We start from the raw sequence: 14,202 nt of genomic DNA, 5'->3' as shown, positions 1-14,202 counted from the left end.
TGGCAGGATATGTTGAGAAAAGCAAATGAGGCTCTGCAAGGGTGGATAGGGCTAGGTTATGAGAAGGTACACACCACCTTACTAGCAAGTGAGGTCAAAAACATAAACAATGCATTGGCTTCCATTAGAAATTCATGGAAACAAACAGGGGTGTCAATTATTTCTGATGGGTGGAAGGATACCAAAAATCGACCATTGATAAATGTGATTGCAGTGTCCCCCAAAGGGGCAATGTTTCTAAAGGCTGTGGATTGTGAGAGACAGGTGAAGGATGCACAATTTATTGCTGATATCCTTATACAATGCATTGAAGATGTGGATCCTGAAAATGTTGTCCAAGTTGTTACAGACAATGCAAAGAGCTGTCGAGCTGCAGGCTTGTTGATTGAGAGACATTTTGAACACATCTATTGGACACCTTGTGCTGTCCACTCTCTCAACCTAATGCTACAAAAGTTGGGTAGGAAAATAGATTGGATCAAACAAGTCTATGCTGAGGCTGAAGAGATTCAGATGTTCATCACAAACCATAACATGTCACAAGCCATTTTTAGATCATTTTCAGAGTTGGAATTGCTGAAGGTAATCGAAACACTTCAAATTTTCAATTCTACATTTCACTACTAATATGAATTTACTTTTTAAATGTGATAATGATTTCTTCATATTTTAATTTTGATTTTTAATTCTTGAATAGGTTGCTGAGACTCGATTTGCATCCAACACAATTGTCTTGAGGCGACTTGTGTTGGTGCGAGAGGCACTTGCTGGCATGGTTATTGGTCAAAGTTGGACTCAATGGAGGCAATCCAATACGGAAAGGGCAACAAATGTAAAGAAAATGATCCTAGAAGACGCGTGGGAAAGAGTGCAATATCTTCTTAGTTTCACCGAGCCCATCATGAGCATGATCCGTTTTGCTGACATGGATCACCCATGTTTGGGAATGGTATACGATGGCATTGACTCAATGATTGAGTTAATGAGAGACGTCATCAATAAAAAAGAGAAGGATCCTGAAGAAACTTTTTTCAAAGAAGTTAAATCAATTTGTGTTGAACAGTGGAACAAAATGACCACCCCATTACATCTTCTTGCATTTGCATTGACTCCAAAATTTTATAGTGATGAAATTCTTTCTCAGCCAACAAGGGTACCACCATACACAGATGGAGAAGTAAGTGATGGATGTAGGACAGCACTTAGTAGACTCTTTCGTGATCATGCAATGGAGGATTTAGTTACAACTGAGTTTGTTGATTTTGTATCCTCTAACGGTCAAAGTGTTGCTGCTATCCGTGACAAGTACAGAAAGGAAGCTCATGCTTGGTGGTACCTTAATGGGCATACAGCACCACACCTTCAAACTCTTGCAATCAAACTTCTATCACAGGTATGTTTCTTAATTTTTGTTCCACTTCTCTAACATTGTTAGTCTGTTAATGTCAGAAGTAAAGTTATTTTTATAGTTGCAACTCTCTAACATTGTGACAAATGTTCAATAGGTTGCTAGTTCTTCTTCAGCTGAGAGAAATTCGAGTACATACTCCTTTATTCACTCAGTGAAACGCAATCGATTGGCAGCAAGTAAGGCAGAAGAATTGGTTTATGTGCATTCCAACTTGCGCTTTCTTACTTATAAACAAAGTCTGTACAAGGAAGGGCGCACAATGTTGTGGGATGTAGATCCTGAGAGAACAGATCTGGACTTTTCAGTTAACGCACCATCTTTACCCTCTGTGGAGGCAAATAGCCAATGTGCTTCTAGCTGTGGAAGTGAAACTGGGGCTGCATGTGGTTCCACTGATCTTGATTTTCTTGATGACCCATATGATGCTGATTACTAATCAGTCTAATTGTAATATTTTGACAGTTTAAACTTTAACCAATGCACAATGAATTCGATACAGATATATGATATATCTATCATAACATTCAATTTTTGGCAAATTGATATGAAACTAGACTTCAAGTAAATCATTATAAATGTGCTACTGCAATATTTATGGCAGTTTTGTTTCTACTTTTCAAGCTGTAACTCTGTATACATGCACAGATATATAATATATATTTATGATTTTTATATGTTTTTAGTTTTGTAACTTTTGTTTCTACTTTTCAAGTTGTACAAATGCATATGTATATATATATTTATGATTTTTATATTTTATTTGTACAGACGTATCCAAACGTACCCAAACCCCCTTCCCAAAAAGTTGTCGTACCCACGTATCCGTATCCGTGCCCGTACCCGTACCGGTAACTTAGATAAATTATATTGGCTCAACTGGAACTATCAGAGGAATAAAGGTTGGGTTCTCCTCCCTCACTAGGTAAGGTAAATTGTTCAATTGTTCACATAATGCCTTGTTCTCGCCTTTTCTATTTCGGTCTTCTCCTTCTAGTTTCCTCATCTTTTCCTTAATTGCTTGTATAGAATCCTTGAATACTTCAATAACCTATTCTCAAGAGGCATGTCCCAAATCTAAATCTATCACATTATATTCATTTGCAATAATATGATCCTTCTCTTTATCGACTATAGGCACTAAAAACTATAGTCTTGAAATAGATTCTCCTATGATGACTTTTGCAAACTTCTTGGCATTTCATTTCTCTTCCTTTCTATTGACTATTAAAAATTTCTTGCAATTCAATTTTTGGTCAATTTCTTTCTCCTAACTTTTCTATAGCCTTAACCAATCAAGAATGGTAGTATATCAATTATTGACTAACAATGTCTCTTGATTTTTTCTAATCTTTAATTAATCTCTTGCTTGATAGCATGACTTCTTGTTGTTTCATGAGCATGTACTTCTCGAGTAATAATGTTTGTTTTTACTTCAAAAACTTCCATCTCCATCATTTCTTGCTCTAAAATTACACCAAGGCCGTCCTTTATAGCATACTCTTTCCCTTTGTCTCTTGCTTGAGCAGATTCCCGATAAATGTAGTTGTTCTCCATCTTGCATCAATTTGGCTATTTAATCTTCCTGTTCTATACTTCTTTTTCTTGTTTTTACCTCCTCTCTAGTGAATGCATTGATCTCTTTCAAACTTGGATACTAGGTGATGTATATAGTCTTTGGTCTTTGGCATTTTTGCTAGGGTTCTTCAATGTAAAGGATAGACCTACTTCTTAGTTGTACTTCCCAAGAAAAACTCTTTCCTTTCTTTTTAAAACACTCCTTGGTAAGATCCTTTTGAGGGATGCCTTGGTCTTTCCTCTTGCAATGATGGATGACCCATCATGTCAAAAGTTAAGTTATCCTTAGGTATCTTCAACCTATTGATTTGACACTCAATCTACAATTTCTTGAAGTTCACAACTAATACAAATAATGAATTAATGTGAAATACTTCTTTCCTATACCATTAATATGAATGAATGTTCTATTCTTTTTCTAGGTCTTATCTGGACTGGATTGAATATTCATATCCCCTTCCACTCGGTCAAGTACTTGGATTATTTTGCATACTTTGATCATTGTGAGTAGCAATCAAGAATACATTCTCTTTTTGATCTTGGTCTCATTACAATGTGACCGAGAAATCCTCAAGGTTCATTTCATGTTGATATTTCATACCTAGACTAGTAATATGGATGGATATTCTTTTCTCTTTCTGGGTCATGTCTGAACTAGATTATATTCATATCCTCTTCCACTTGGCTTGGAACTTGGATGATTTTGCATACTTTGATCATATTGAACGTCAATCGAGAATACATTCACTTTTTTATATTGTCCTCATCTCCAACAAGACCAACAAATCCCTAAGGTGCATTTCATGTTGTTATTTCATGCCTGCTACCACTCTGATTTATTACAAGGAACATAATCCAACCTTCCTAAGAAAAGTGTCAACAACTTGAAATGCATCTCCTTTGATAATGTTTCAACTGCCTACAACAAGAACACATCTCAACTTCTAGTCCTATGGAGATTGAGAATTCAACTTCCAATTTCCTCTTTAGAATATTGCAATAATATGTTAGTTGCCTAGTAACTTCCAACAGGATCATCTTCTCGAGAGTTTATACGGTTGCAAAAAAATCTCTACACGCTGATGTATAAGGTAGAGAACTGCATAAAGCAAGCTACAAAATTTTCAATCAATTTCATCGCCCCAATTGACAGTCTCATATGCAGTCTCTTTTGCAGTGTCCTAAAAATGCACATTGCAAAAGCATTGTTGACTCTGGAAAAATCATCCTTAGCATATAACTGCAATTGAGGATAACATTCATGTACTTTCGAGAAGTGTGAACCACTTCCATTTTTTTATGTTGCACCTTAGATCGTCTTTTCTTGAGCCAACATATAAATGACATAGGAGCTCGTGTAGAAATGCCCTGATTGCTCCGAATTCACAAGTCACCCATTCAAGTTGTTGTTGTCATCCCAGAGCAATCTATGTTATTGAATCCTATGACCACCTGCTCAATGAAATATCAGATCCACATCTCAAATTGATAAGATTGTGGAATACCAAATATTTTTCTCAACATCATGACCAAATCACTATACTCTCGCTGGAGGTCAATCCAAACCAGCTGCTAAGGTAAACTTGGAGTAGTGTGTTCTATTCTTCCACAACCACGTATGGTGGCCATGTCTCACAATGTTCAATCCCAGCAATATAGATTCTAAATACTTACTCCTTTGATTTCAACGTCGTTGTCCTATATGTTGGGATTCCAAATGCCTTTGAAATTGCTGGTGGAGAGAGATCTATCAAAACCTTTCTATCTAAAACCACGATTGTTCTATCCTTTGAGTTATAATTCCTTTAGCATGCTACAATCATCAGTTCTGCATGTTGGAAAGCAAAAGGAAAACTAACTACATCCACAATCCCACTTTTTACAATTTGAGTAGCCAAGTAAGCCAAACCATGGTCTTTAAATTTGAGCATCCTCCTTCTGAATGAATTCATGTCAAGGCATCCAAGATTTGTGTCACCAACATAGAATCACCTTTGCTCATTTTTGGTTGGTTGGTTTCTAGACAAGCTTGTTCCTCTTGGTTCTACCATTTTCCCTTCTTGCAAAATAGAATAAACAAACATAAGAACATGCAAGGAACATTAACAAAGATTAAACTTCTTCCTCAAAAACAAAATTGTTCTTGAAGAAGACAAACATAGAAAAAGTAATAAAATATCTACTCTTTCTCTAAAAACATATTCTCTCTCCTAAAGATTCCTTTCAATTTTCACAATTAGCATCTATTCTAAAGGTTGTACAACTTAGCATGCATATCACACTTTTCAAACAACTTCTAGAAATGACCTCTCAACAAGAATTTTCTCTCTTCAAGAATTACCACATTGATTCTTCAAAAATCATTCACAAATTCTCTAGAAATCTCCAAAATTCTCACCTTGGCTCATTGTCCAATTCTTGAGTGTGAGAATGAAAGGAGAATGGCTCTCTTATATACTGTTACACAATTGCTTGATATGAATGACTCACTCTCATCACAAAGTTGTTTGTCAGTTTTGTAAGTTTACCTACCTACATCACATCTAATATTATAATATATTACAATTGTAAAAATTGTGCTAGTGAATTGCTTGGTCATGGGCAATGAAGACTTACCATTCAACCCTTAGATGGGTTAATCTTTATGGCTATTTCTTCAGCGAAGTTTTACTACTACTCATCTAGATATAACCATTCCACCTGATTTCACATCCATTCACCTTTGTATTACACCCACCCACACAAATTTTGAAGTTAGGGCCATTCTACGTCTAAACATAATTAATCAAGTTTTGCTGAAACTTGGGCTAGTTTTGGCTCACATACATTGCTGCTCTTATGTTTACTATTTTTCCTTTCTGTGATAGTGTGCATTGAGAACGAGATTGAGTTGTGTAACAATCTTGGTGTCATCTATGATTTTATTTTCTTGTATTTGTTGATAGAATAAGATGGAGATGCATAAAGTATTTTTCTTATTTTCTTCATGTTGCATTCACTGATTAAACATTGCATAGAAAGAGAAATATTTTTCTTTGCATTAAACCATATTTATACCACTTGTAGTGTCTCCTTTTTGCAATTATCCTAATTTTTACCCTAGGATCACAAATTCTATTAAAATAAGATTAAGTAATTATCTGATACTTATAGTAAGATGCAGATATATACATATACTTATCTTTATATTAATAATCTGCAGCCATATATATATAGATAGATAGATAGAGAGAGAGAGAGAGAGAGAGAGAGAGAGAGAGAGAGAGAGAGAGAGAGAGAGAGAGAGAGAGAGTTGTGAAGTCTGTCTGTGTATCAATTTTTTTAGATGTCTTGCCCATAAAGATCTGACCGACTTCATATAATTTATTCCTGATTCAGTCCCTGGTCTACTCATGTGTATCCTTCGTTCTCAAACAATGACTTACATCTCCCTTTTATATCATTCCTTTATGAATAGTCAGCTGTTTAAAAAAGTTCACATCTCTTCACATTACTTAAAAAATCACACTACTAATAAATATGAATCACACCCCTCTTAACAAATTGCACTTTTTCAAAAAGGTTTAATAAAGTCAAATAATACAATCTCCCTAATCGCAACATTTATGAGTTGCACCTTATACCTTGATCATAAGGATATCGAATCTTTTCTCCTCATTGATCTTTAGTATTTCTTTTGATATTTATTGCTACAAACTACCTTTTTATTGTTCCAAGTGATTAAGTTGCTTCTATCTTAATTTTTATGTATTTAACTAGTATCAAAAATTTATATTATAATTATGTAATTTGTTTGTTTATTTTTGTATTTTATTATTATTTATTATTAAATATTTATATCAAAAGAGGATACCATAATTGGGGTTCTTAAGTAGGGAACATGGCATTCATACTTGTGGTGCATGTGAACACTTGAAATTTGAAGATCAATAGACAAACAATATGAACAAGTCTCCCTAACTGCCAAAGAGCAAAAATTGAAGTAGAGAGAAGTGTGGACCATTCTAACTTCTCTAAGATATTATACACCATCCTAATACAGTTTGGTACATAAACACCTCTAGCTTTCTCAACATAAGAAATTGTTACTTGAAACTTTGGATTCATCCTCTTTTCAGCTCTATGAGTTTAACTTCCAAACCACAAGGCAATAACTTAAAACATAGAGTTCCCCTTGGGAGCTCAGACTAAACATTTCACTGAGGCAATGGCTGCACTCTAGATAACCAAATTGGCAAAGGCTCAAGGGATATCTAAGTTATGGTTGGAAGGAGATTTTTTGAATATAGTCAATTGTCTTAATGATGCCAATCAACCTTCATGGAACATACATAATATCACTAAGGAGACCATTAACATTCTAAATTTTATGGAGAGCTACCATATTACCCAGCAACCATAGCCAATGTGGCGGTTAGGAATGAAGAGAAGATGACATGGCAGGGTGATGACGGATTACCAATGAATGTCATATCTTGCATTGATTACGATAGAATTAATGGGAAAGAAGGCACAATTATTAGTAAGAATGAGCACAAATAGAAGTGATGTTTTGATGAATTCGAGATGTAAGGATGAGAGGAAGGATGGCACTTGGTATAATTGCTTCTTTTCTTCGCATGATTTTTGGGTGATTGTGAGGGCTTTTGCAATTCTTATTTCTTCGCTTTTTCTTGAAAATTCTCTTTGTAGTGACTCTTTGCAATTCAAAAACTTCAATCATGCCATGGGGGACAATGTAGAGATCGAGAACCACCCAACCATGACAAATGGAAGAGAAGAACGAAGGTATGGGAAATTCTGGAGAGGGGTGGTCTAACCACTTTCATGGTGCGACTCCACGATGGTAACCCAAATGTTACCCAACTCTTCATGCATAAGTGGAATGATGGTATTTTGAACTTGGGTGGTAGGAATATCTCTATTACAGAGGAACTAATTTCCATAGTGACGCGAATTCCTATGATGAGGAAAAAATTATATAGAGTGTTAGTTCTTGAACTTTTCCATTAATGACTTCCCAAAGGAGCTAGGTGAGAGTGAAGCTCTAGTAAAACTAGAAGGTAAGACTTACTTCTAGCATGGGTGTATCAAGAAACTATTGCCTTTTGTTTTGCGGTCTATCATTTACTATTGTGACTTTTGATGGTAGATTCTTTAGAAATTGCTCACACCATTTTGCATTGTTGAATCATTTCAGGCATGGTATCAAGATTTCCATCCCCTTTTATCTTTAATCTTCTTTAACTTCTAGCATCAATGGTTCAAGAGAGAAAGTCTTGGCTAACTCTCCCCTCCACGAGGGTTTAATGTTGCTCATTTACAAGCACATTAAAACCCATTCCATTAGTAAATTTACGAAGGTTAAAGATGTGGAGGAGGTAGATGATAATGATTCAAAGGAGTTTCAAGGCCTTTCTGACACTACGGACATTGAAGGATTCCATTCGGAAGATGAGAAGGTAGGGTTTAAGGCAAAGGGGAAGGGGAATGTTGTTGCCCGTAAAAACCTTGTGAAGATTCCAAAGAAGAATTTACCTCTAGGAAAAAGTGAAAAAAGAAACTGGTGGAGTTAGACGAGAAGTTGTATGAGGAGTTTATGGATATTGAGCCTGAAGAAGTTGACTATAGCAAGAAAAAGCTTGGAAAGGGGACAGACAAGAAGAGGAAGGCTATGCTGACCTCAAAGTATGACATAACCCTTGTGTCCAAAAAACAAACCAAGGTTGTTATTTCGTCAGATGAATATGAAGGCGACGGTGATAAGATGGACACGGACATTGGACAAAAAGGCACCAACAAAACTATCAATAGAGCCAAGAAGAAACCAAAGTCTGGCAAAGAGGCCTTGAAGGTTGGTCAAAGATTGGTTTCTCCACTAGAATTTATAAAAGACTAGTATGGCGATGCCTCTTCTCCAAAGAAACATTATTCTAATCTTGAGCCGACCCATACTGACAAGGACATAGCTACTGAAGGGACTTCTACCCCTCTCAAAGGTAGAAAGATTGTTTGGAAAAATATGACCATGGATAGTGTGAGCTTGTGGATTGTGAAGGAGAAGATTGACCTGAAAGTTGGTGAGGTGGAGTCAGGTAACATGGACCTCCAAGTGCTAATTGATCCTTCCTTGATCATTCTCAGTGACAACAAGGAGGAGGATATCAATCTTCTGCACAATGCCGGAAACACTCTCTTGGACAACTTTTAGGTCTATCAAATGGTTGTTCCACTCGGTGATCAACTTGAAAGAGAGGATGGGGATTGTAGAAGGGAAGATTGAGAAAGGAAACATTCAGGATATTGCTAGGTGGGACAATACTCCTATGGGCTCTCTCATAGACATGGCTTCTTTCTACAGGCTGTGTTGAGTGGATAATAGAGTTAATAGTATTGAAAGCACCCTTAGGAGTATAGCAGATGAAAGCTACAAAATCCTTAAAGCTTCCAATGATCGTGTAGAAATTCTCATCAGTAAATTGGAAGGAAGTTTAGGGGAGAAAGCCATTGTCTCTACCATTGTCTCTATCACTGATGATTAGGGGATTGCTGCTAATAACAAGGAAGGCACTGGGAGGAGGACTAGGGCTAGCAAAAGGAAAACGATTGTTGTTGACAACAAGGAAGGCACTGGGAGGACTAGGTCTAGAAAAAGGAAAATGATTGTTGAGGCCTCCTTTGATGTCGATCAGATCAAAGAAGCAGCTGAGAAGATGCACCAGCTAGAGGAGCAAGCTACTAAGTTGATTAGAAAGATGGGTTAGGTCCCTTTTGGTGTCCTTCTAGTCCCTTTTGTGTCTTTTGGTTCTGTCTTTTGTTTGTTTTGCTGTCCTTTTGTAGCTAGCTTTTGGCTGTTGGCTCTGTCTCTTTTTGTTATGTTGTTCAGATGGGCTTAATGTAATATTTTTGATCTCTCATGTATAGGGCTTCAAAGCCCTTTCAAAACCTGTTTTCCTAATCAAAAACTTAAAACATAGAGAAATGTGGTACAAATCCTTGAGACAAGGACACCATAAATGGTACAACATATTTGAGTTGTTTCATTGCAAAAAATTTCCAGTCAAAACTTTCCGACATCCAAACGTGAACTTCAGAATGTTACATATTTGACATCCAATTATGAGCTTTAGATGAACATGTTTAACTTTCAACTATAGACATTAAATTAATATATTTGACATCCAGTTATGATCATTAGATAGCACACTTTATCAGAATGCATTTGGCATCCAACCATGGACCATTTTGATATGCATCCATAAACATAGGTGGATATAATTGTGAAACAATCTATTCTTGGGACATCCAGACAAGCTCATCAATGACCACACACATTGCTTACATCTACAATCTCCAAACACATTGCTCCATATCTGCAAATGACAACACACTCCGAATCAACATGCTACTTTATATCTGCAATAATCATTTCATAGGTTGACATCAATGACAACATACTGCTCTTTATCAGCAACTAATCTATATGATGAATGCCTTTTTGTCAATACTTAAAAAAATTCTCTATTTTTATTATCTGTCTCCTGAAAAATGCACCTTCTAGAAATGTTTCATCTAGTTCCTTGTCCTCCATCCAGAAATTTGATGGAATATGGGTTGAAAGCAAGAGGATTCCTCTGGAGAAGGCAGACATTGTGTAAAGTGGCCTTTATGGAAAATGTAATGTAGAGACTTAGAAAGGATTGATCTTATAAGAATTGGTGAGATTTCTCAAATTGTGGTGGGATGTCTGGTTTCGTGCTGTTATGTATACTGCAGACATGAGACAATTTGAAGGATGAATACCTGGCTTGTTTTAGAAAAGATCTATCATAGTGCAATTTCTGGTTTGCAAGGGAAATTTGTCATCCATAGAGAGGTAAAGCAGCTGTAAGAGGGAAGCACAAGAATGGTAGGAGAGAAACATGACACAATAGTGTTGGGCATAGAATGGTGATGTTTTCTGAAGGATAGATCATGTTGGAAGTATGTGTGATGCTGACTTAGAAATCATGGGCAAAGAAAATGAGTGATGAAGAGAAGAAAATAAAATCAATGTGGGTGATGAGTAGGTCAGACTAAATCTGTGTCAGTGCCATTGTGTTGTTGAGGTCCACATGACATCCCTTTTTGACAAATAATGTTAGAAAAAATGAAGGGAAGGATGTAAAAATTGTGTGAAGAATACAATATGGGCCAGAAAGTGAGGCGATAGAAAGAAGTAATCAATATAGATGCAGTGCATTGGGTCCATCATTGAGAAAACGAATAAGAGGGAAAAAATGGTTTGATGGTCATTGATCACTTAAGAAACCAGAAGATGTCTTAAAAAATTGTATTGCCTTTTAATAAATGGACCTTGTGTCCAGTAGTTGATTTCATTGATACCACCGCCAATTGGATGTTGGGTTGAAGCCAATAGTTTTCTTTACTTGGAAAGGCATGGTTTCCCAACTTGTTGGCCATCATATTGATCATTATATCTTATAATGAGAACTAATTGATTGTAGCTTGAAGATATTTCAAAGAATATGCTTGGTAATGTTCTCCACTGTCTAAGGGAAATGACATGATGTGTGTCATGAGTGTAACCACTAGATATGGGACAAACCACTGTTTCACATTCTCCTATTCGTGTTTGGGGAATACAATATCATTGGTTCAAATGTTTCTGAGGGCCAAGGCAGGGAGATCTCACTCCCTACATCTTCACTATTATGGCATAAGCATTCCTGTGAAACCTAGGCTTGTACAAAAAGAAAAAGATGGTGTTTGGGCTTGCAATAGTCCATGGAGAATTTGGTACCTTGGGGTATTAATTTGTAGATGAAAATATCTTGTGCTCCAATGTATGCCTTCAAAAACAAGATTCGGTAGTAATAAGAGAAAAAACAGAAAACAAAAACAAATGAAAACCAAAAGTACAAAATTATAAGATGTTGCAAACTCCAGGGTATGGAAAACGACATAGCATCCTAGGATACAAGGGTGGGCATGGAACAATAAAACTATATTTGGATTGAAGTACATTGGATTTGGAAAGGAAAAACAGGCTATGGAAATTACAGTGACAAAATGAAAATCAGGATAGAAAATTATGGCCAAACGATGGTGTTCCTTGCGAAAAAATGAAAATCAGGATAGAGAATTATGGCCAAACAATGGTGTTCCTTTTCTGGCTGTCTCCAAACTTAGGAACAATTCGATTAGCCCTTGGGATAGTCTATATCCTCAGTGTTAAATTTTAGGCAGCATGCAATGCAAATTCGTATGGAAAGGAATATAGGAGACATTCAAACATGCTCTTATGTGCCACTAAGACATCTATAAATGCAAAAATAAAGGGCGTGTGAATATAAAAAATGTCAAGAATACCAGCACTGCTTTAGCAAGAAGATTAGCATGAAGGCTAAAAGAAATCTGTCATCTCCTTGAGTCTTAAGTTTTCGTATGTTCTACAGAAAAGTAAATATATGTGAGTATATAAATTTGGAACGGGTGAGATTTTACAAATACGCAACCAAAATTGCTAAAAGTGGTGGTTTGATATCAAAAAAATTACCTTATCAAGCAGAGTATACATGAACAGCTAGAGTAATAAACAAGTACAGTAAAACTGTATATATATTACGCATTAATAGGTATAAAAACTGACAGATATTAGTAGATATAGTACAGAGTAATGGAATTCACATTGTTCCATTACTCTCTGATTTTTATTTATATATTTTTAATTAGACTTTTGTGATGTGCTGCAGGCCTAATGATGGCACTGATTGGTTCTGTTCTCAGTATGTTGGTGGTAAGTCTTCACCTAGTTTTGTAAAAAAATTTATAAATACTATTGCTTTGTATATATTCCTATCTCGGTCATATATAAAACTTATCTTTTAGATAAGATGGATTTTTTGGCTTATATGTTGGTTTTGTGACAGGCTGTTATCCTTCCATGCCTTTGTTTCTTACAAATAATGGGGAGGACTGCCTCCAAACTCCAGGCAAGATTAATTTTTTAGCGTTTTATATTAAATATTTCAATAATCAATTTGAAAACCATCATATTTTGCATGAAGTTTCTTTATTCTTTTAGCACGAGAATAGATGCCCAAACTTCATAATTTTGAAAGAGTTCAATCTGCCCATTTTTGACTCTCTGTATATGATGTTGGGACATTTTAATTATAATCAGTAAATTAGAACAGGCTAATGATTATTCATATTTGCATTAAGTAAATCCCGGTTCTATCATGATGTAGGTGGCATTATGTATTGTCATTGTTGCGATCGGCGTTGTCAGTGTAATTCTTGGCACATATTCCTCACTACTTAATATGTCAGAAAATTATTCTTCACATTAAAGGTCCACAATGGATCAACCGACTATAAGTTATGCTGCAACTTGTTTTCAACAAGACTGCCCATTTAAGCAAATTCAATGTGGATTGAGACATTGTGAAGCTTGAGTTCCAATGAATGGGGGTTTTGCCCTTTTAAAATTTGTGACTTGAATGCATTTTTATCTTGTTATATTTTCAATCTTTTCTAATTGAAAAATTCTGTAAACTTAACAAGCATGTTACTACTAAATAATTATTGTATGTTCATATAATCAAGGCCATCTGATTTGGATTAACTACTGGATCTCAATAATATTTTTGGCATATAAAAATAGGGTTTGCTTCGTGGATTAACTGTTACATGTATATTATGGAAGAGTGATTCAAACAAGTTTATTAACTGATACAATTTGTGTTTGAATTTTTTTTATGGCAAAAAGTGGCAAACCGTTTGTATATATATTATTAAAATAACTGGTTCAAGAGTTCAACAGGAAAGAAACTGTTGAAGAAAATTAATTACTATGCCAACTACCATGGTTGGCACAGACCAAGAAATATCTGAAAGCTCATGAAAAAACACGTGCAGCTGTTTTCCATGCCACCCAGCTACCTTTGCCAACCATATTCCTTAATATTGTATCTACTTCTTAAACTACAGCTCGGTACACTTATTGCATTTTTCATTATAAATAGAATGCCTGAGCCTGGGATATTTTTCATTAATGTTTGAGAAATCAGCTGTGTTATCTTTTACATGTGTTTTCATCTTATTAGAGCATGACTGAGGAATGGTGACTGCAATTCTTGAAAGTGTTATGCTACTATTTTCTCTGATAATTGGAACTCCAGAACTGTGGCAGACTTTTGTTAGTGTAGATT

General features: G+C 35.7%; 1 protein-coding gene across 2 annotated transcripts in view; it reads left to right on the top strand.

Moving 5' to 3' along the window:
* Positions 1–13,616, top strand: part of LOC149558876 (Transmembrane amino acid transporter family protein) — a 144,292-nt gene extending 130,676 nt beyond the window's left edge. For both annotated transcript variants that reach the window (XM_089832889.1, XM_089832890.1), the window contains 3 exons: positions 12,742–12,785; positions 12,919–12,981; positions 13,240–13,616. In XM_089832889.1, coding sequence (XP_089689015.1) covers positions 12,742–12,785; positions 12,919–12,981; positions 13,240–13,341 — 209 coding nt within the window. In that variant the 3' untranslated portion in view covers positions 13,342–13,616. The remainder of the gene's footprint in view (positions 1–12,741; positions 12,786–12,918; positions 12,982–13,239) is intronic.
* Positions 13,617–14,202: the final 586 nt, after the last annotated feature.

This window comes from Cupressus sempervirens, chromosome 5 (assembly GCF_028749045.1).
Source record: "Cupressus sempervirens isolate cs-2001-9-10 chromosome 5, ASM2874904v1, whole genome shotgun sequence".
NCBI lineage: Eukaryota > Viridiplantae > Streptophyta > Pinopsida > Cupressales > Cupressaceae > Cupressus > Cupressus sempervirens.
The sequence above is the reverse complement of the archived record's forward strand: the minus strand, read 5'-3'. Positions and strand labels throughout refer to the sequence as shown.